The following is a 23833-nucleotide window of genomic DNA, read 5'->3' as shown; positions in this document are numbered from 1 at the left end:
AAACAACACCCCCACAAACATTTTTCAGCTCATAAAAGCTTTATGAGCTGAAAAGTTCCTTCAGGTTTGTTTTTTTTTCAGCTGCTAATCCATTACCTTCCAGCAACAGCATCAGCCCTCACCACTACAATACATAGGAGCTATGAGAACATAAAAGGCACAAGGTGGCAAGTTTTGCATCTTTGCAGTGAAAGACAAACTACTCTGTCCTATCTGATGCAATGGAAAGCTGCTAATGCGATAACACATCACAGTGCAAGGCTATTTTGCTTTCTCACTTTCACAACACGGTCATGATCCCAAGGGAATAGCCTGTTGTTCCACTCAAGTGAATGAAGTCCCAAGCTCCTTCCATTATGAAGCATGTGCGTGGTCCTTTTTGTAGCATAAAAAGGGATGTTTCCCCATGCACAAATATATTTTCCTCATTAATTGGAACACCTGCCCTAGGTCTGCCCATGTGCCATAGGCTGTCAGAAAAACCATGCCTTATATCCCTCATTAATTTGTGCACCTGCCTCACACTTGCTTACATGGAAGTATATGGATTGTTTGTACAATACATTTTCTCAATGAAAACTGCTGTATTCTTACACAAATAAGCAGCTTAATCCATTCAGTGGTGTGTTCTTTCTTATCCACACTAGAGCGCATTTTCCAGAATTTAAGCTAATGAGCTTGACCTTCCACCAGGCCCCCAAATTACTTCTGTTTCCATGGGTAAATTTTTTTATCTAAAAGTAACTGAAACTTCCTTAATGAAAGTTTTAATTGATTGCAAGCAGGCATTTTAAAAGCTAGGAATATATTTACCTCTTGGATGGCATAAGAAAAGAAGTCCTCTAGGATAAACTTTTTTTGGTCTAATAAATTTAAGGGCTTGTTGTATTAAAAAATTGAAAATATTTAATATCAACTTTCAGTTAGATATTGTACTACTTCATAGTAAAGGAAGGGGTGTGTCTAAGACAGCCTAAGATCTTTGTCACTATATTTAATTGAATTTAACCCAGTCAACATTCAATGTCTTTCAAGTGCAGCTTGAGTCTACAATAACGAAGAATAATATCCCCCACATTCCATACATCCATAACACATTCCATACATGGACAGCACATTCCAAAGCCAAAGACTTCAAAGCACTTCAGCAAAGTTGGTGCCAGTTTAGCAAGGGTTTGAGATTGAGAAGAAAGGCACAAGAAATCCTTCCCGCTTCTCCCTCTACCAAGTGCACGGCCACAGGTGAAGTCACCAGACCCAGAGCAGCAATGGGCTGCTCTCGCCACACTTCACCGGGAGGTAGGACACCCACCGATGGGAAAGGGACTCCTGTGCTGCAAGGGATACACTCTGTCCTGCTTGCTGGGAACTGCTAAAAATGTCCGCATCTCTCAAAACTCCATTTGTTTGGCATGATCCTTCTCTTCCACATGGAGTATAAAATATTGCTCATAACTAACAAAGCCTAACAGCACCTCCATGGAGCACTTAAATATTATTATGCCTATGCTACAGATGGTAAATGGACCTGCAGAGAGTAATATTCAGCTGTGTTAGTATAATAGCAAGTTGTTACTGTAATTAATTGATACAGCTGATAGGAAACAAAACATGGTACCGTATTTCCACTGAGCCCTGGTTCACTATTAAACTGTTGCTTCTGGCAAAAGCTGAATAACAAGGAGGTGAAGAAAGATGAAAAAAAAAATTAATCTCATAAATATTTCCAACACTTGTGCATACTCAAAAAGGAAAATATTATATTCATTTATACTCAATACGATGTATACAGCAAATCTCTCATTACTATTCCTATTTGAAACGGCTATTATTTGAAGGGCTTTGGTAAGCAAGTTGTTATTTCTTAGGAGGCACTTTTGGACTCTTGACTTGAAAATCATGAATGCTTTTGTTTATAACCCTCTCTGATTATTTTATTTAAGAATGCTAAGCTATATTACCTTGAAAACATGCCAAAGCAAAGGAAGAAAAACCTTTGTTTTATTAGAGAGATGTAATGATGAAAACTGTATTTCTTATTCCCATCTAGCTGAGAACAAAAAGCCAAAGGTACATAGTTCCTGTATGACTGCAGATCAATTTTCAAACAAAGAGTGACAGAATAAGAAGTTGAACTATGTGCTAGTGAAAGGCATATGTTAGTAATATTTGCCAAATTCATTCCTCTTCAGCACCTCCTATGTACATTTTCTTCAGCACAAAGAAAAGTTTATGGACTGAGGAACAATGAAGTGAAACTGGGCTTGACAGGATTTTTCAGATGCAGTCTCTCATTTCTGGAGAAAGAAAAGAAAACACTAATCCGAATCCTCAGAGAGAATAAATCTTTGGCAGCTCTGACTTAACTTGTGGTAAGTAGGTATAGGGTGCCTTTTCTCTGTGGATAGCTAAATGGAGGAATTTCCACAGTCAGACTCTGAAAACAGAAAAATAAAGAAAACTCCTTTTTGACCTTTCACTACATACATGATAAATCCCGTTATGTTTAAAGAGAATACAGATACTGGCATATAGAGAATTTCATAACATTTCAAGAAAAATAATTTTTTTTCTATGCTGACACACTAAATCATTCCTAAAGGCAGAATTTTGAGGATGTATAGCTTTAACTCTGTTTATAAACACCCCCACACATATGCATATATATATACTTGGAAAGTGCATCCACAGCTTTAGAAAGTTTGTGAAGATGCAGAAGGTAAATCCTGAAGAAAGTCTGTCCTAAGGACCTCATCACCCAAGTGAAAGCAAGAGTAGCTATGAAGAGTGGCTATGCATTAATCCACTGTCCTTTAGGTAATCCAGCTTGAACTAATTTCTAATTTAATGAATCACAGTACTCACACCATTCTGATAAAAAGTATAAAATAAGACTCTCCTTGATGTATATGCAGAGAAATCCTGAACCATGTACCTTGTGCACTGTCTGAAGAAAACACCAAGTTTCCACACCCTCCCAAACCATCCTACTTCTTTCTTTCTGTCTGCCTGGAACATACAGCTGCACAGCGCAACCCACTCTCCCATATGTAATAAACTGCAGTATAACTCAACAATGTAACAGGGAAAACTAGTTCACTACTACACACTCCAACTATTAATTATTAAGCCGAATTAACCAAATTTCCACAGGTACAACAGTATTTAATATGTGGCTTAACTCTAGTCTTCAAAAATTACCCTTCTGACTTACCGGACTTGTCTCATTTAATTGAGACTTCCAAAACACTGGCAAGATCTAAAGCTTCAAGCAAAATAATGGTCATATACCACAGAAACAAAAGTAGTGTTTAAAAGTTAAAGTAACGGAACTATAATTTTCTGAAATAGAAGGCTAAGCTACCACTGATATGACTTGTGCAGTTTTACATCTTGTAAATATAAAGTAGGATAATAAGCATAAAATGAATAAAGATACAAAATCCACTCTGTGAAAAGCCCAATAATGATATGGCATATCTCAGGGAAACTACTTCTGCCTTTTGATTTTTGAATGAAACTCTACCAAGCACAAACCTGACAAAACCAACCAAAAGACTTCCATAAATTATGAATTCTGTTGGATAAATTCTTCGAAGATATGGATGTTACAGCCAAGAACCAATGAGAAAACAGTTTCTTATATAACTATTCAAAAGCATTGCATATAGTTAAGGTATATAAGACATAAAATTAATTTTTACTATGTTCCTGCAAAAAATAAAATAATTATAAAATAACTATAAAATAATTAAACAGAATGCAACATTGAACCTAATAGATATTTTGAGCTTTATCCTTTTTGTCAGTTGTTTTACATTTCATTTTAAAAACTAAGGTTCTACCAAGACATCTTAAATAATAGTCAGTTGACAGGCTTCTTTAATGTAAAATTGCATAGCCTTCAGCTATTGCATTATGGAGACATATTCGTCATAAAACTCAACAGTTCATTGCTACTTCAGGAGTTTCTGTTCTGGATACCCATGGAATTGAAGCTACATACACATGTACAGTGCCATCAGCTAAAAAATGTAATGAAACTAAAAATTATGGCAATTTGCATCACAGATTCTGTAAAATGGATTAAAAAGTATTATGATATGCTACAAAAAGGTGAAAAACCCCTTCCCCCAAATCACAGGAGGTCCACTTGTGGACACCGTAGAGTATCTTAACCTTTTTTAACTGACTACACTGTACATGGCATTGTTAATTGCTCCAGACTAATGGAATGTTAAAATAATCTAGTGCTTCATTTAGGACTAGTAATGCATGGAATGGAAGCTGTGAAATTAAAATGCTTGTTTCACAGATAGCTGAAGTTAAATCAGTGACTTGACAACATTAAATAAGAAAACTGGACTATAGCCATCATGACTTTTAAGAGGAAATACAACAGTTTCATATTCATTCTTACATAGAAATTAACCTTAACCCAAACTATATATATAACACATTTCTGAGGTTTTTTTAAATGGGTATAAAAATAGACCTACCAATATTTAGTAAGCTGCTGTCTAGATAAAACTTGTACTTTGCATCCTTCAGTGACCCAAGAAACATCTCCAGTATATTCTAAAGTACACCAGTTTGTTATAACAAACTGTCCATTCTGATGGACTGCAGGTCTAAAAGGCAAAATCTTACCTGTATCATTGCCTGTGATTTGAATAACATACAATCTTATGTCATTTCCACTATCAGGGTGTGAAGTAGAAGGAGACACCTCCTGAGGTTGTAAAGCCTCTGTGGCCTCCTTCACTTTGGGTGGTGCAGTAGGTCGTGCAACTGCAGTAGCAGTTGATGCTGTGAAATATTCCTTATCGATTTCTGGTTCTAACATCTTTCCTGTCAGATCATCATCAGCAGTGGCTTTACTGGGAGAAATAGATTCATCAATTATGATGATGTCATTGCTTGTTACCTCCTCTTCTTCCTCAGGAATGATACGTGGTGACTTTTGAGTAACAAAAGGTTTGGATGCTGATGTAGGCTGAATTTTGTCTACAGCACTAATGGAAGGTGGTGTTACATTGCTGAGAATGGTTGCCTTATCTGTTGCATTAGCTGAAAATATAGCTGTTTTGATTTCTTCAGGTTCTTCTGATACTCCTGAACCTTCCAGAGTTTGGCTTGGAGAAGCTCCTAAAGTCAGATGAGTAATGCTTTCCACAGTAGAATGACCTGTTGGCATCGTACGGGGGGGCAACACAGATTCCCAGCTGACTACATCACTGCCTTCTTCCCTGGTGGGGGTTCCTCTGCTCTCGTATGTTTTTGCTTGGGTACCTGCTGTTATAGGCATCACTTCAGTGACCTTCTCTTCTTGATCAGTAGCAGTTTCAGCTTTCAGAGTCATTGTGAGATGCAAGGTCCTGGTGGTAGCTTCATCAGGTCCCAGAACTCTTCCATAATCTGTGAGCTTCACTGCAGGCACTGATACTTCTGTTGCTGGATATGTCTCATCATAAGCTGAACCTGTCTCATCCTGTTTTTCCTGAATAACTATTTGAGGTGATTCAAATCCTGGTGCCGTCTTTTGTTCATGTGTTTGGACAGATGTCACAGATAAGGTAGACTCTGTGGCAGCATCTTGATCTTTCGTGAAGAGTTCCTCTGGGAACACCTCACTATCCTTTGCAGTTGTTTCTGTTGCTTCTGTATGAAAGATACCATCAAAAGGAGTCTGATCAGTAACTGGCATATCTCTAGTGACCTCACTCTCTACAGTAACTGGAACTAGGGAAGCATCATGTTCTTTCTGTGGAACTGTAGTATCTACCTTTGTTACACCTGTAAATATAATAGATTCCTTTGTCCCTCCAAAGCCAGCTGACGGTGTTCCTTTTCTGTCTTGAAGTGTTGCCACTGACTCCTCCTCAGCTGATGATGCAATGCTTGTCTGGCCTTCCTCTGTCACTGTGTATTTTGAGACCTCCATTTCAGTAGAGACTTCTTCAGCAGGCGTTGCTACCAAGGTCTCAGTAGCCTCTCTTTGTTCAGCTTCTGGGGTAGGAATGGATGTTTTCAAAACATACCCTGATATTTCACCTCCTTTATGTTCAGTTACCTCCATGACTGTGGGTATAGCTGTTGGTAATACAGTAACACTTGAGGAGCTAAAAGACATTATTGTTGCACTACTTTCATCCACTGATATTTTGGATACTGTGATCATTTCCAAATCCAAAGAGCTGCTTGTGTGGGAGACACTTGTAGTATCTTTACTCTGATCAAAATCAGCCGATACAGATTCTTCATCACTTTTCGTTTCTGCTGGCTCCACGCTTGTCTCAGTTACATCCATAATTGCTGAAATCGGAGCTCCTGGATGCTTTGTATGTTCTGTCATTTGCCCTGGAGATGATGTAGGCTCCATTCCAGAGATACCATCTTCTGTATCTAATTCATGTATTCTCTTAGTATGAGATGACACTTCTGTCATATACTCCTGATCTTTATCTGTTGGCAGCCACATGCCAGAAGCTGGAGGAGCCTGTGTGAACTGCTCACTTGCAGAATGTCCCTCAGATTCTGCTGTAACACAAGTAGGAATGACGGTTGTGGCAGGAGGGATCTTAACATCCATTGTTCTCATTTCTGGCTCCTTTGTTTTTTCCTGCTCCTCTAAAATGGCTGATCCTTCCGTTTGCTGAGATGAGTGGATAACAGATGTCGTGCCTTCTCCAAAGTTTTGCGGGGAAACAGTACTTCCTGAGAGAGTGATGGCCTCGGATCCTGTTTGATTAACAGTTGATACAGAAAAGGATACAGGTATTCCAGATGACACGGTAGGCTGCACATCTCTCAGGTCCTCTCTGCTTCCTTCAGCTGACGCCTCATTATCAAACACTGTCGCAGAACTAAATTTAATGAATGGAGTTGACTCATCTGCTGTAGAAAATTGTCCAGTGGTTACTGCATGCTCGTCTACAAGTGTCTCTGATGCAGCAGGCACGTCTGATTCTGGGATGCTACCAGTAGCCATGCTGGAAACTCTATCAGGCATAACTGTGTACATGCTCTCTCTGCCCTCCCCCTCTGTAGTAAGATCATACTGATCAGTGAACAAAGCTTTAGGGATTACAACAGTTGTAAGTTCCTTGTCAGATTTCACCTCCATTGACTTTTTTGTGGGTTCTTTTGTTGAGTGGGCACCAAGATATATATTCTCTTTTGTTAGTGAAACTGAAGTCCCTGTCCTGGGAAACTCTCTCCGAGAAGCTGGTAACAAGCTATCTGTAGCTGTCATCATAGGACCCACTTCTATTTGTTCAGTCTGATTATCAGCATCGTGTTTTTGTGTATCTCCTGTTTCAGTATCTTCCCATGAACCAGTGGAACTCTTAGCTACAGCTGTGCTATCCTGAAAAATTATAGAGGTCAAGAAAGCGTCCTCAATGCTTTCAGACCTACCTTGTTCCTCGGGCAATTCTGCTTCAGAGTAAGTGTGCTCCAGTTCCAAAGCTGCAGATGTGCTCTCTGTTAACCTAGGTGAAACATCATATTCAGTCCTTCCCAGTGTATCGTAAGTGCTTATTTCGCCATCTGTGACAGTCTGAGGTAGAAGGGTGGTTAACTTAATGTTCTCCATAAGCACTTCCATTTCCCTTTTTTCCTCAGCCACATCAGTAGTCATTTCTGTATCTTCTTCAGTCTCTAGGGTTGTTTCCTCCAAAGCAGGGACCTCTGTTTTGGTGACAGCCACTTCAGTAATCGAAGTCTCAAAAACAGGAGGTTTAAGGGTAACTTTAGCAGATGACGATTTCACACTGTCAGTTTTCAGAGATGTAATCAGCTTAACAGTTGTGGGCTCTGATATGATTTTTTTACCTTAAAAAAGAAAAGAAAATGTTAAGGAATCATTCAGTCAGAACACAAACGAATGTTACTTTAATTCAGTTTGAATGTTCCCAACAAAAACTAAATGCTACACTGAGAAATAAGTATAAAGGTCAAAGGCTTTAGATAGTTGTTTAGCATACAACAGAGCTTTGAATGACATAAAATAAAACATTATAAAGCTGCAGAACATCTAACTTAAAGTCAGATGAAATGAGAAGAGTAGCAGTATTCTTCATATTCATTTTTTATATAATTACCCCTAGAAGTCCTCATATTACACAAATACCCACCAAACAGCTAAGTACCGATCAGGGAATATAAAAGTTTATTTCATGATGTCATGAATGAGTGGTACTGCAAACCTGTGGGTTTTCTTCAAAGCTTACTGTAGCATACAACTCAAATGTATAAAGGGAGTGAAATACCACTTTAGTTTATTTTCAGCACATAATTACAAATTGCAAAAAGGAACCCTCACAGGAGTGAGAGCATGCTTAAGCAACAGGAACAAACATGCCATCAGAAAGTACTGTTCTACAATGCCACAAGAGCTGCTGCCCTGCCTTTAAATTATACTGAGAGAAATTTATTATGGGGAAAGGTGAGAACAGTAAACCATAAGATCATAAACTTAATACTATAATGATGTTGATCTTTGGAAAAGACTTCAAAGATACACATCTGCAACTCCTTCACACACAAAAGTGCTTCTATGGGAGTGTTGAACATGAAAAGGCAGTGTTGACCCCTCTGAATGATGGGAAGAGTAAGGGGGTAGCTAACCTAGATTCACAAGAGGCAGAAAGAAAGGTCTTTCCAGTGAACCAAATTGTGATGTTTTAAAGAATCTTGCTGCCTTATCCCTTGTCCTCTCCTTCTGCCACAGATTTCGATCCTATCTGAGGAGGAAATGTGTGCCGACAACCATGACATTGGTATCAGATTTTAAACTCCTGAAAAAGGTGAGTTTGTGCTAAGAAAACAGGATTTACTTGGGAAAAGCCCAGGGTGGAAACATCTCCCCTTCTGCCAATTCTTCCAGGTCGGTAATCTTCAGAAGGGCGATGGGAGCAGAGAGATGGAAGATGTGAAGGTCTTAAATCAGTGCTGTTAATTGCTAAGTGACTGAGAGTCAAAAGCTTTATATGGATGCCAGTTAAGAGCAAAATATGGTTCTTTAAATCACACTAAGCCTATGAAGAATGCATTAAACAGGCTGTGTATATGAGGACTAACTGCTTACCAGACAGACACAACTACACGTACATCTTCTTGCAGAAGAAAATATTGGTCAACTTCTAATAGAGCAAAGAAGTCTATTCCCCTAACATGCAGAAATCAAAACAGTTACAGTATTTTACAAGGAAATATTGAAGCCAAAGTCTCGCTATTATAGCTGTGAGTTAATAAAAGAGATCAAGAAACTTTCTTTACTCAATATAAGGTATGAATACCAGTTATCAGGGGAAAAAGTGACTTCTGAGATTGGATTTTTACTGCCTGGCATATGGAGATGAAGATGTTCTAGATAATGGTACAGCCTCTGACTGACTCGGGACTTGCAGGAGCTAATAGTGTGACCAAAGAAGAGGAAGAAAGTAAATGAAAAATTTAGAAAGACTCAACTTAGTCACTTATTTGTGCAATGACAGTTCATACTCAAACATACACAGTATGTATGCACAAATCAGTTCTTTTCACACACGCATGTCTAATTAGGTACCCCTTTGATATTTGTAGATATGAATTCCACATGTGTAAGTTAGGGTCACACAAATATTTGTTTAGTTTCACACACCAAGCTTTGAAAATGTCACCTTTGCAAGAGAGCTATTTGATTTACCCTAAAGTAAGTAGGCTTGCCAGATGATGGCCTCTTAGGATTTCTAGAAGAACGGGTAGATTTACAGAGAAGGGAAATGAGGAAAAAGAGTTGATATTTCAGCTTTCTTGAATGAGAAGTGAAAGTGAAAAGGAAATTGTAAGGGTAAGAAAATATGATGTCGCTATGTTTAGAAGTGGTGGTGTTCTTTGCCAGCAGAAAAAGGAATGGATTCTTTTCCCTACCATATGTTAAATCTTTTTGTGGTTTTACAAAGAAGACTTAGCTACTTATATACTCTTTTTTTCTAGCTTAAAACATTCAGTTGAGCAAGAAGGGAATAAAGTTCTTGAAATCCCACTAAGCAAAGCACAGCCTTAACACAAGTGATTTTTGTGTTTTGGGGTTCTACAACCTGAAGTGGAGGTTTATCACTCTTTTCAATGCCTATCTGATTCAAGTGTGAGATGGCGTTCCCACAATCAAGAATCAACCAATTCTTACAATTTTTTTCCTTCTCTGCAGGCATGAGGATGGTTTAAACCACAGAGTTTTACTTTACAACTAGGGAGTGAAGAGTGCGCACAAATAAGTTAGCACTGTCCTCCTGAATGGTAGTTAGTAATTGTTAAATTTCTACCAACGAATCTGCCAATTTGCCTTAACCGCTCTTTTTTATGGCAAAATGAAAAGGAGACAGCATAGTCTCATATTCTCCCTTCTAATCATAAGATTAGTTTCCCTAACGCAGATTGAATTTGTTTTGAAGCTAACATCAAGTACTCATTCAGATCGCAATTACCATATTTTGATTATCAAGATCACTGTTTGAAAGAATATGAAAACATAATACCCTCTAACAAAGCTAGGCAAAAATGACGGCATGAGAATTGATTTTAAAATTTGTGGGGAAAAACGTTAACTTTACTTTATCATTGCTGGGAAATTGTGTACGCTTAATCACAACCATTTATGTAGCTTCCCAATTTCCAAGAAATGTTTGGAAGTCCCAAAAGTTCACATATTTATGCCTGAGATGCAGTTATTTGTTGTTCATGACTCATTATCTGCTAATTACTTGATAAAATTGGTACACATTTATGAAGTAAACCTGAAAAAACACCAAGTGTATTTGATTAGCTTATTTTAATAAGTGAATCAATAAATATTAAATTCATATACTGGTGTAAGAAAAGCGTATATTTTTTAAGAGTTTATAAATAAACAGCCATTTTCTCCTGTGGAAACCAACACAGGGTTACCAGTGTGCAAAGACTAGTTCTGGTTATAATCAACTACAGGGCCTCTAAAACTGCTTTGTCATAAATATGATATATAAGACTCTTCATACAGATCATTCAGGTTTGCAAACGTATTTAACTGGATCAAAAAAAGATGGTTCTTCAAGGAGAAATCTATCAGTGCTATTTTTTTCTCCTATGGGGGAAAAAGAAAACAGAGAAGGTTGCTTTTTTAATAGACTGAACATCAGTTTGAACTGTTGTCCTCTCCACCCAGATGTTTTGCATTACTGTACTCCTTGCATCATGCATGCAATATGCTATCTCTTTTGTCCTTCTTCTGATTCAAGACATGAGGCAGATTTTCCTAATAAAATTCATGAACATATTAGCAGCAAGAAAGCAAATTATCTCACCAACAGCTGCTCATATCAAAGAGTATCTTGTCATTTTTTAATCGATTCCTTTCATATTGAACAACCTGCATGAAGCTGATTTTGGATGGAGTATATGACTTTGCAGAGATACTACATTTTTTCACTTTCTGTTTATTTATTTTATGCTTTCACTGTACAGCATTTTCTTCCTCTTCTCTCCCACCAGTGTTTAAATAAGGATTCAAAATAATGTAGCAATATTAAAACTTAATATTTTTTCAAGGAAATCACACTACACAACTTTTGACATGGTTTAACTTTGCAATTACCAAATAAGGATTTTAGAATGTTCTGTGCTGTCTAATAATACTTTCAAGACATCTGGGGGTACTTTCTGGAGGAGAAAATGTTTATTTTAAAGATTATATATATTATAATTTATATATATGCATTTTCAGCATAACCAGTCCCACAAAATTTTTAACCATGTGTCTAACTTGAATCACTTGAGCAGCTTCTCTGCACTCAGAAATACTGTTTTGTGTTCACATTTAGGTATGTACTAAAGAACTTGAAAGAACATAGACCCTACAGATGGAAAAATAAATTGTTTTGAGTCATTACCAACAGCCAAAACAAGAAAAAAATTTTTTAAGTCAGAACAAAACCTCAAAATAGTGAATTCTTTCTGTGAATTTCAGCCAAAATAAATTATTCCAAAATATCAGTAATGTTGAGACAGTCAAAATTAATGGTCTGACATCTTCCAGCCCATTTAGAGCATGATGTCTATGCAGAGAGGTTGCTTTGCTTAATTTTTACATATTTTTGTATGTTAATTTCTGTTTGCTGCTTTGTTAAGTTTGTTCTGTGTGTCCGTCCTTTCCCTGCTACCATCCCTGGCAGAGGGGACAGTCTTGAATGTTGCCCTGACTCCAAGAGTTATGCCAGCTGGAGTTTAAATTACTGGCAGAACCTCCCAAACTGGACAAGTCTAAGAGTAAGAACAGATCCAAAAAAATAAAAATTGGTGCTCTGGGTTACAGACTGAACCAGAAAGCTCTCATTATTACACTGACTCAGTACCCACTCATTCACTCATTTCAGGAAGCAGACAGGTAGACAGCAGATGTGGAGTTTTGCTCATTACTTATGAGACGTGTAGTAACATAAGGAGGATTCAAAATATGATACTGCAGCTATAAGAGTTTCTCTATAACTCCAGGTGTATACTCCCACTCACCTACACTGCATTTTGACATCAAAACACAAGCAAAATGCAATGAGAAAAATAATTTTAAAATCTAAACACAGTATCCATTTCCACTTACAAAATATGTGCAATATCAGAGAAAATGAATGTGATTCTTAAAAAAATAAATTTAAAAGCTCTTGGTCTATCTTACTTGTAAGGAAAAACTTAAAAACATGACGAAAGGTCATGCATCCTCTTCACACCATTGCCCAACGTTCTTTTCTTCCAGCTAACAAAACAGTAGAGGCAGCAGCTCTATTAGCTCTGTGAACACAAATACTCTTAAGTAAAACCACTTGCTCTTTCATAACTTCTGAAGTCAGATGGTTAAAGAGGGAAGGATATGTTATCTCCTGGTTTCCCCACATGCAAGTGTAGTTCTGTGAACAAATTATAACCTGTCAATCTATCCACAAAAGAACAATAGCAAAAAGCATTTTTCCTTCCACATTATTTATAATAAAACTGCCAAAGAGGACAAAAAATCAGCAAGCCTCTTTAGTCAGCTCTTCCTAATGAAATCTGTATCCCAGCACCAAATAAAAGCAACAATCTTTGCTTCCTGACCACAAAAACCAATTGAAGAACAAAGAGAGCCAAGATTGTCACTCGGGTCAGGAACCAACAGCAAAAATCTTGCTGCTTTGCTCTCCCCACCTAGTGTGAAAAGAGACAAATTACTTGTATGTCCCATGAGTGGTACCCAGTTGCCACAGCAGTGAGCAAAGGTAATAAAGAGAAAAACCAATTTATTCTTCCTGTACTTGAACACCTAAAGGGATGGATCTTTTAATTCTTCACCTTGTTGTTCCTAATCCTGACCTTGTTACCTGACTTGTTCAGTGATCTGAGGGAATGAAGGAAAATGCCTTCAACTGTGTCCTCTTTTCTTTCCTCTTTCCCTCTGTCCGCAATGTTTGCACTTAGGGAATATTCTTAAGGAACCCAGTTTTTAATGACTCAGATAAATGCAAGTTCACTTCCTCTGGCAAAAGAAGCGTCTCCTCCTGAAGCTCCAGCTCCTGAGGCTCCAAACAGTTGCTCCACATACATCAGCTAGATTGATAAATCAGGTTCTCTCTGTTCATACTTTACACAGCATTTAAAAGGTTAAGCTGCACTCAACCACGACCTCCTCCTCCTTCCCAGGGTGAGGTACTAGTGAGGTCTATGGCACAGGATTGTCTGAAGTGGACTGAAATCTTGCCGTTTTCAGCATGGTCTGACTGACTTCTCAAAATTCCTTCAACGTGCAACTGAAGTAGAGTGGGGTGAGAAACATGCTGTGAGCTGTTAGTGTGCACAGCCTCTGTGATGTTTGCCTGTTGCTATAAACCCAGCAGAGAGCTTCAGAGATTTACTCCTCCTACACCCAGTCCAAGATATTACTGGAGATCTCTGCAGCTATGTAGGTCTTGCTAAACTGCGTATCTGAGAGAAGCACAGAGATCTACCTTCTTAGCCAAATAATAAAAGCTAGAGAATTGTTACCTGGTGGTAGCTGCCTCGCTAAGGCAGCTTAAGCCCTTCGCATAGCTTCACCTTCACAGAGGGGAAAGGAAGCATGAGCAGAGCCAACAGCCTTGTATACACTGTGGTCAGTGCCATGACCTTGAGATGCTTGCCTGCTCAAAGGCATTTTACCCATTCTGATACTGGACTGTGAAATGGTGGAGGACACTGGCTTTATTATGTTCAGCACTCTATTGTGTTCCATTTTCTTCAGATCGACAATTTTGTTCCCTGGGTGTCACCACGCCCGATGTCTTCAGTATTCTGTGGTCATTCCCAAACTGATCAAAAATCCACAGATCTCCTCTAATACAGTCCCTGACATCAGGCTGGAAATAATTCCCTCATCCAAGAAATAGCTGGGACATGTAGCTACCAACGGTTGCTGTGGAGAAGGACAGAACTGCCTAGTTATTCAAGGTTTTCCAAACTAAGTCACATGTAGCAAAAGGGAAGACAGCGTTTCTTCTGCCAGCTTTTGAGCTATGCGTAAAAATCTTATCCTTTCTGCTGCTGCACAAGTGGAGCACAGTTGATGTTTTCTGAGCCTTAGCCTGCAATCATGGTGGCTCATGCTGTAGGACCTTGCAAAGAAGGGGCTTTTTTTTCTTTCCCTGCTCTGAAGTCCTCCATAGAAGAACACTGCTTGCAAGTTGCCTTGCATTACCAAACACTCCTGTCCTAGCAAAACACTCTTACTTGAACTGACAAGAAACAGAGGGTTTGGGTTGGAGATGTTTTGGGGTGGGCAGAGGAGAGGTTTGCAGAGATACAATTATTCTCCACTTTCATCTTACAAAGGTCAGTCCTGCTACATACTAAGAAGGTTGCTGCTTCCTATATTTCTTTTATAAAAGTGTGCTCTGATTTTGAGCTTTAGACAGATGAAGCATCAAAGAAAGAGGCCCTCAGTCACAAGCGGTGGTTGACTTGGATACACTATTGACGGGGCTGTATTGAAACAAAACAATGTGGACTCCATTCATGATGAACAGATATGGCAATGCCGTCTCAGAACGGGAATTTTTCAATCTCCAGCTAAAATGAAATCATAATGCCAAACCAAAGTGGCATAACCCAAGAGAAACAACAAAGGTGCGTGAAACAAAGTCAAAACGAAAGAGCAAATCTGAAACAAAATGGCCAAATCCAGAGCAAAACGGTCAACACGTGTTTTGAGACAAGCCAAAAATGTTTTGCTGAGCTGGAAGATTCACCAAAATCAATATAGGTCTATGAAACAATTAAGCTTTAATAAATCTGTTTCTCAGCAAAATGTAGATTTATGTTTCAAAAATTCCACCACCTCTGTGTATGCAGTTCATCAAGTTCAGTTTTGCTGCACGTATGTAAGACAAAAACTGTATACATTTTTATTAGTGCATTTCTGGAGTGCAATTTGTTCTACTATACTAGATACTATAGTATAAAATGCCCCATCCAAAGTCAGTTGAAGTCTGTGGCAAGATTCTGAAAAACTTCAGTGAGTTAGACCTGGTGAGGGGGGCTGAGGGATGGAATTAAATACCCTATAGCTCTATGCAAGAACTAACTATTAAGTAGGTACCCATTAAAAATGGAAAATTTTTTTGCTGATACCATATTTTATTCTCTTACAAATAAACATAGGTTTCAGCAACAGTTGCTCTACCTTTTCTTTTTTAATTGTAAAGAGAAGTTCTATGTGTTAACACTTGAAAAACTTTTCCTCTGATGGTGGCCTCCAAGGACCTTCAAGTACTTAATCATGTGTCTAACCTGAAACTTTTTCAAGGCCCATCAGATACATGATTAGGTACCTCTCAGACAAAAAGAAGAACTAAAAAGTCTGGCAACAGTCTTGGAGGGATGAGAGGAAACATGGGGATAATGTTTCAGAAACTCAGAGCCATGTGGTTTCTGTAGAGTGAAAAACACTTGTGATCAAAGTGAAGAACGTTTTTCTATTTTTTTAACAAGATTTTTAGATTTTAAATCATGTATTATTACTTTGGGCCACTTTTATTTTTATAAAGTCAAGACATTTTGTACAATGTAATTTTGTAACCAGAACATTGCTGAAGTTAAAATCCTGAACTTAACTGTACTGTTAAATGTTGTCCAGGTTGGCTGTTTTATTGAAACTAGTGCATATCATTTTTAAGTTGAATTTACTGCTTGAGTTACTGTTTTTCATGTATTTTAATAAATGCAATTCCTTTTTAAAAGTAAGTCAAATGTTCAAAATACTGACTGAGGTTTCTTTTACCTGCAATTTAAAATTAATATTTTGAGATTTTCCACCAGAGACTTTTAATCACAGGATAGGAGTGAAGACTTTAAGCAGGACTGAAGAAAGAGATATCCCCTTTCTTAAATATACAATTTGTCTTTGTAATGACTAAAACAGATGCCTGCTTTGCCACAAATCTATTGCTTCAGAGTATGTGTAAATTCAAGCATTGGACTCATCCTTTCTGTGGCTGGGAGGCATTTGTTTTGGTGGCCTTACTCAGGGAGTATAGTACTACTCAGCATGAGTAAAAGTGGCAGACACAGGTCCTTCATCATTGCTATTTCACTTCAGACTAAATGTGCAACATGTGGCCATAACCCTTGAAGCTGAGTCAATGGGAACATCACTAGCTTTCACACAGGAGGCAGAGGAAACTTTACAGGGATGCTGTAAAAAACCTGAGATCACCGCATGAACATCTGTGCTGCAGACCTTCAGCACTGTGCTACCTGGGTAGCTGGCTTGATCCTGCCCTGTTTGCAGAGGTACTCTGTGTTTTTCCCTTTAGCTGGCTAAGATCTTACAAATGCATGTAACGACCTCCCTTTTTTCTTCTTTGTCACCAACAGAAGTTATTTGCTGGTGTGACTGGGTATTCAGGCAAGGAGGGAAACATAACGATGTAATGTGAGACACCCAACACGCACAGTAAGAGCTATAAGCACTGGATTGGAGTTATGTGGAAGGAGTCGAGATCGTAGGGAGGACTGTTTTATTGCCTGGCACAGTGGGAATTGCTGCATAAAAGCTTCCTATTGAGCTAAAAGCAGTCAGAGCTTGGGGATAGTGGACTTTATGTGACGGACTACTGCACTGAAACTTTGAAATAGAGATAATGGGAAATTTTGGAAGAAACTTCCAGACAAAAGATGACTTGAAACAAGGACTTAAATTCAAGCCTCCTTCTATACTGTAGAACCATTTTTTTGCTTTCTCTCCCTTTTTCTGCCCCCGAAAAGGGACTGGCCCCAAGGCTCCAACAGGAGAGAGTGACTCACTCTACAGCCACTGCTTTCAGCAGCTGCTTCAGATGTGAAAGACCAAGATGCTAGGCAGCAAGTCTCATTACTCACCACTTGCATAAATCTTTTAGCAAAAGAAATGAAGAGTTACAGCTGGTTCCTGTGAGATCCTGAGCACCTTCTGAGAGGGAGAGAGAGCTTTCAGTAACTTCTGAAACGTGGCAGAAAGGCACCCTGAAGGAGGGCACACAGTTCAGCATTACACTCCTGCATTTCCCAACACAAAACCAGATGTATCTGGCAAAACCTGAGTCATCGAGCTAGCAGTGTTTAATTAATTCTGACGTAATGTTGATTGCAATTAAAATTGCTGGAGGGCAGCCCACTGTCTACCAAATTGTGTTGGTTCTGTTTAGTCCTTTTTTTCTTGTAAAAGGGTTGATAGTCATAGACTGTCTACTTCCTGGGTTGCAAACTGATGAAATATTTATTCTCATGTATCAAGGGCAAGAGTTTGCAGAAAAAGCAGTTATACAAAAGGCAACAACCCAATACTTATCAAGGATGTTTTTAGAACAAATGGTATGTCACCAGAACTTGTTAACTAAAACTTCCAGAAAGAGCATTAAAAAGGCATGTGTTGTTTGAAAGGGCTGAAATTCACACAAACAAACAGAAATTTGGAATTTTGTCCTCCCTAAAGACTAGATTACAGGCAAAATGTCCAGTCCCTACTTCACTCTTTTAGAGGGACTGACAAATTTTATCCCCATTAAAGTCAATTTGACCCATGACACTTAAACCTATCATAAACAATTTGGGGGAGGGACAGAAAGAGTGATATAACAAAACTCTGCTCTGCAGATCAGAGCACACACTCCTGAACTTAACTAGTCCTTATTCCTGTATCCCTTGAACTCCATTAGGACTACTTCCACATGCAAAGTTTTGGAACATCTTACACACAAGCAATAAAGGAAAAAAAAATAACAATCCTATTTGAAAATATTGCTAAGACTGTCTGAGAACAGCCACACTGTAACGTTACACCAGATGTCGGGATTTGTTCTCAAGCAGTAATATTTGTTCATAAATGAGCCTTCAATGCCTGAGTTGGAAAGATCTGCAGCTGCAGTTGGTTCATCATCCACACAAATGGGGACAGTAGAGGCTGCACATTTCAAGCAGTTCTGACTTGCAGTCACAGGACTGAGTCCAAAAAACCTATATATTCATAGTTATAGACCAAGTTCTGAACTTTTAACTCAACACAAGTAGCCTTTACATGTTAATGTCAATTGTACTATTTGCAACAGAGAGGCCTGCAGGAAAACTGTTGAGCAGTCCAACCTCCCTATGCTGGTGAGGAGGCTGCAAGTCTCAGGGAAGCAGGATATTCAGCTGGGAAGAAGCAGTCTGATCTCTTAGATGTCATGCACCTTCCAACAGTATCAGTGTCCTCTTGCACAAAGAACACTCCTGTGATGGAGGGGATCCTAAAGGATAGAAGTAAGGTGATAGGATCCTCTCTTAACAGACACAGATAGCCGATTTGTGGTATTTGAAAGGGCTACACAGAAACGTACATGTTGCATATCATGAGATGCATGGACGGGTTTCTGGAGGCGAAGGGAAAGAGTAAGTAGTCATCACTAATAACAGAGAGAAATGTAGGAGGGATGTTCTGGAGGAGGACAGGCAGATGAGACCAGGACCTCCATGGTGGTGGTCTGTGAAGCACTGCCAGTTCTAGGAAGGCCTGGGAGACAGGCAGGGACCTGGAACTGATGTGCAGGTGAGATGATATAGGGAAGAGAAACTCAGGTACACTAGAAGCTGGTGAACCTTTTGGGACAAAAGGAGCCTATGCAAGGATAGGCTGCACCATAATAATAGCAGAGCCAGGCTGCTGGCACTGAAGATGGAAGAGGTTACACAGCAATATTTAACCTCAAAGCCAAAGGAAAGCTGACAGGTGTGGAGGAGATCTGGTTTAGATTGATGCAGACTACCAGGTGAATGTGGCAAAGGCTTGATGTGCCTCTGAATATACCAGGAGGGAGAGTAAGAAAGGCAATTTAGACCATCCACAGTACCAGCTGACTGGTACATGAAACACTGAGTGAGTGAGAGGAGAACTTACAACTGCTTTAGAAGCCTAAAAAATATGATGGGACAAAATGCCTGGAATACAGAGATAACCCCCAAACTACTGACATCTCAGAGACCTGAAAATGGCCAGGCTTGTATGCAGTCTGTAAACAACCTCTCTTATTTCCATGAATGGAGACAGAATATCAAGTTAGATGACAGTCATTCACCCGGTCAAGTAGGACATTTCTTCTGTTCCTATGTTCATTGAGATGACACAAAGATACCAGGGTGCGCTCAGGCACCAAAATATGTAGCATCTGCAGCCTCAGGGTGACCGTGGATACGGTGTGTCACTCTGTGTAAAAAAATTACTCAGGCTGAAATCTTACCTTAAAACTTTGCCTATCTTTACCTGTCAATGTTACTTTAAGACATTTGTTTTAGTTTGGCTTTTCTCTCTTTTTTGTAAAGCCATAGCGATAAAAGAATTTTTTAAAAACTCCTGCGCGCTTCAAGAACTGAAACAAAACACATATTAAAGAAAACACTTTTCAGGATTAGCACGGTGAGCATACTGAAAATTACAACTGAAAAAAAAGCTTACGTTCATAGCAGTAGGCATCAAACTTGCTATCTGGGTAAGGAAAGCCTGTTTGGTTCTCATAGCGATACAGGGTTCTCACCCCAAGTAAACCTCCACCACACTGGGGCCTTGCCACCGAGGCTGGGTAACGAACGCTGCCATCCGCCAGCCAGCCATAGTCACATTGGTCAAAGCCATTCCTCCAGGCGACATACAGGTTCCCAACAGAAGCAAGAACACCATCTCTTTTCTGACACAGCTCTTTAGCTTCCTCAAAGGTGAGCTTCTCAGGGACTGAGACATGAACCACTTCACCTAGAGGAAGAAAACAAAGATAACAAAGACTGAGTATCACATTCCACCATCAAGTCAGCTTAGTTCCCCTCTTCCAATAGTTTTTTGCTTAAAAAAATCAGATAGTCAGCAAAGCAAATGTCCCAGATTTGAATACGAAAATGAACCTACCACAAAGCATGAGCATTTTTATGCAAACTTTAGGTGATGAAGTACACTGTGGTTGGAGATTGAGACCCTCCCTCAGTCTCTAGGCAGATGTAACAGCAGCCTTGAAGCTCCTCTGTGACCTCTGTTGGAGTAGATTTTGCAACTCAACTGTGTTAATTAAATCCAGTCCAACAGAATTTACTTTCTCAGTAAAACAAATCTTTTCTATCTGCAAGCCTCCTACCTGACCTTTTTAGTCATCACTAGAATCTCACTTGAGACACACAAAAAAAGTGAATGTTCTCCACTGGCTGCTCCACAGCAGCTTCTAATGTCATATTTCCATCAGTCGTCATGTTGCCTCATGGGGAAACAAAGGTGAGGAAATGCAGCAGACATGTTGCATGCACAAAGTCCTTTTTGTGTGAAAAAGTTGAATTGGTCTAGAATGCTGCTAGCATAGTTTAGCTTCCATGGAATAATAATTTGTAAACAATAGCCTTCCAGCTGGTAACTGTAACAAAACAAACAGCACATCTAATATTTTACTTCCAAGCTAAATCACCATTATGCAGTTGGCTTTGTTGCCTCATTTACCCAAACACAATAAAGAAAATCAAGGCTCTAATGTTCGTATCCTGGGAATGAAACAGTAAACTGACTCCTCTCTAGTTTTTGCTCAGACTTCAGCTAGAACTGATGAGACCTAAAATCAACATGTTCAGTTGTAGAAAACAGTGCAAATTCAAAATATTTGTTACAAGACTGTAATTCTCTTCCTCAACTACAGCAGGCCAGAACACAACAGTCACTGTTGCAGGAGAGCACTGCTTATTCATATTGGACATACAATCTGTCCCACCTCTGCAGTTGTCTCAAGGCAACCTAGCAAAAGACAGAAACTACATCACCCCAAGCAGTTTCATTCACATCAATATTACGCTTGTTTCGGGCTTGAAAGGAATGCAAGTGTGAAAGGAGGCAATGTGCCAATTTTCTTTTTCCTCCTAGGTAGAAACTCGGATTTGTTATTACAGCTGTAATATCAATTCGATAGTGTAAGTTTCTTTATACATGTTGTAGGGAGTTTTTAACTTAGAGGTAAAGGGACAGAGCATGTCCATAGGACATACTTTAAGATAAGGAAAGCAAAGAATCATTTACCCTCAGAAGTACCAGAATGCTTCATTCAGCTCTTCAGACCACACAGATAACGTACTTTTTTATTAAACACTTCTGCAGAAGACAGCTTTTTCTGCGTCAATGGGCATATCTGGTATCATGGCCAATACAGAATGATGGATGTAGTTATCACACCATACTGTCCCAATGGCAGCATCATGAAACAATGGAACGAAGAAGGACCTCTCTAGGGCAGCCCCCTCTGTTCTGAGGACACAGCAGCCATCATGTATATGAAAATTAGTAGTTAAAATTATTGCAATTAAATAGCAGATTATATTGGTCCAGTTAGACAAGAAAATGAGACAAGTAAGAAAAACAATGTATTTTAATGGTTTTCTAGTAACAAATACAATGGATCAAAAAGTAAATAATGTTAAGCAATCCCACAACATTCTTTCTGGGAGAAACTTATTGAAAACATAGGAAAATGGGTAAACCATGCAAGATTAATAGCAAAGCAATTTTTCCATCAACTGATCTGGATCACTGCCTCCAAATGGAGCTTGCGCATAACACTATTGAAGTTAGCTCTGAGCTGTCATCTGCGTTCTGTTAAAGGAACAAAACTTAATGAATGGCTATAAGACTTCAAAATCCAGGCTTCAATCAGTACCTGTGTAAGAGAGGTCACTTTAGCAGAGAACTTACCCAAGTTGCACAAGAGCATTTCTATATGGAAATCTGCCTTAAATTTATCTTGGAGTATGCCCATGTTTGCAATATTGATAATACTGCACATTTAAAAGATGCGTGGCATATCTTTCTTTGTATTGAATCTATTCTACTGACCCCACACATATTTATATATATTTGGTTCATATATTAAAGTCAGCTGCTGTCATACAGATACCATATCTTTGTCAAAGGGTGTTTTACCATAAAAACCAAATAATAAAAAACCCCATGTGTTTAAGGAAAAATGCAGTCTAACCAGAACAGTCCAATAAGTTAAGTCCAAAGTTGCATTCTTTGCCACCTATTTTGTATATCAAAGAATTTGTGAGGACAAATTCACGAAGAATGCAAAAAGGTGCCAGAGCAATCAGCAAAATGCCCTTATTGTCATTCCATCATATACCAAGTAAATATTAATTTATTACAGGAATGCTAGTGATAAGATAAAGGGTACAAAGATGTTAAAACATGGCAGCTTGCAATTGCTCTAATTAAAGAGTGTTTTGCTATGATTCCAGAATTCCTATTTTTAAAAAAATCCAGTAGAGTGCGAAAGTCAGATTCCAAATAAGAGTCATTTACTCTAGGAGATATGAGACTGCAATTTGTCTGTCCAGTCTGAAAATAAATTAAAATTCTGTATTATATCTGAGTGTGCAGTTAATGTGCATAATAATTGTTGGGATGAAATATAAAAAACAAAGCAAAAGCCTAATAAAGGCCTTGCTATTTAAATCCCCAAACACTTAAAAGTTGTCCTGCAATCTTCCAAAACTACATTACAAAAAGAAGGAGAAAGGTTTATGTTTTCTGTTGAGTGCTTGGGAAGAAAACAGTGCTCAAAACACTTCTTCAGCTGAATGGCGTCAGTTTGATTCACAGCAGCCCTAAATTATGCGATGAGAAAATCTGCACAATCTTTCCTGCACTTCTCACCTGGAGCAGACTGTGGGCATGTATACTACATGCACAGCAGGCTTAGAACTTCAGGGATATGGTGACCCATACATCACAGAGACAGCTAATCAGGACCTACAGATTGTGTGCAGTAAGGGCAATCAATTGGAATGTAGAGGGATGACATTTACTATCCATGTCACCTCTCTGAAATGATTAGTGCTGAGACACTTGCTCACCACCAGTCTCCTTGGTCAGAAAGAGATGGTTACCAAACTATTGATATTTTAGGTGCGTGTTCTGGAAGCACTACTTAATAATCCCCCACCTCTTTATCCTCACAGCAATGTGGAAATTCAGTTTATCGTATGTGGAAAGAGCACCGATCTTACTTCAGTGTCAACGTGGCTGTTTCTCTCATAGTGAGAACTTGGGTTGGAAACCACATTGTTCCCCAGTCAGCCAACACAAAAGCGGAGCAATAGAGCAGGAAACACAGAAGAAGGAATATGAAAAAAGGTGCTGATTGCTGAAGGAAGAACAGTGAGAAGCTCTAGGAGTTTACTCTGGCACTGCCAAGCACTTGGGGAAAAATTGTACAATGGAGCTCAGGTTCTGCTGATCTCTTTCATGGACTCAACCTCAAAACTGACAGTGGCTTTC

General features: G+C 38.9%; 1 protein-coding gene across 2 annotated transcripts in view; it reads right to left on the bottom strand.

Moving 5' to 3' along the window:
• The window catches only part of VCAN (versican), a 116886-nt gene that overhangs the window by 54400 nt on the left and 38653 nt on the right, over positions 1-23833 (bottom strand). Inside the window, exons 6-7 of one of the 2 annotated variants that reach the window (XM_075488522.1) lie at positions 19991-20284; positions 4651-7836 (exon numbers count right to left, since the gene is read on the bottom strand). In XM_075488522.1, the coding sequence (XP_075344637.1) occupies positions 4651-7836; positions 19991-20284 (3480 nt within the window). The remainder of the gene's footprint in view (positions 1-4650; positions 7837-19990; positions 20285-23833) is intronic. The other variant, XM_075488523.1, reaches the window with a different exon arrangement.

The sequence above is a fragment of the Mycteria americana genome, chromosome Z, assembly GCF_035582795.1.
Source record: "Mycteria americana isolate JAX WOST 10 ecotype Jacksonville Zoo and Gardens chromosome Z, USCA_MyAme_1.0, whole genome shotgun sequence".
Taxonomy (NCBI): domain Eukaryota; kingdom Metazoa; phylum Chordata; class Aves; order Ciconiiformes; family Ciconiidae; genus Mycteria; species Mycteria americana.
Note: the sequence above shows the minus strand (reverse complement) of the source record. Positions and strands in the feature narration are given on the sequence as shown.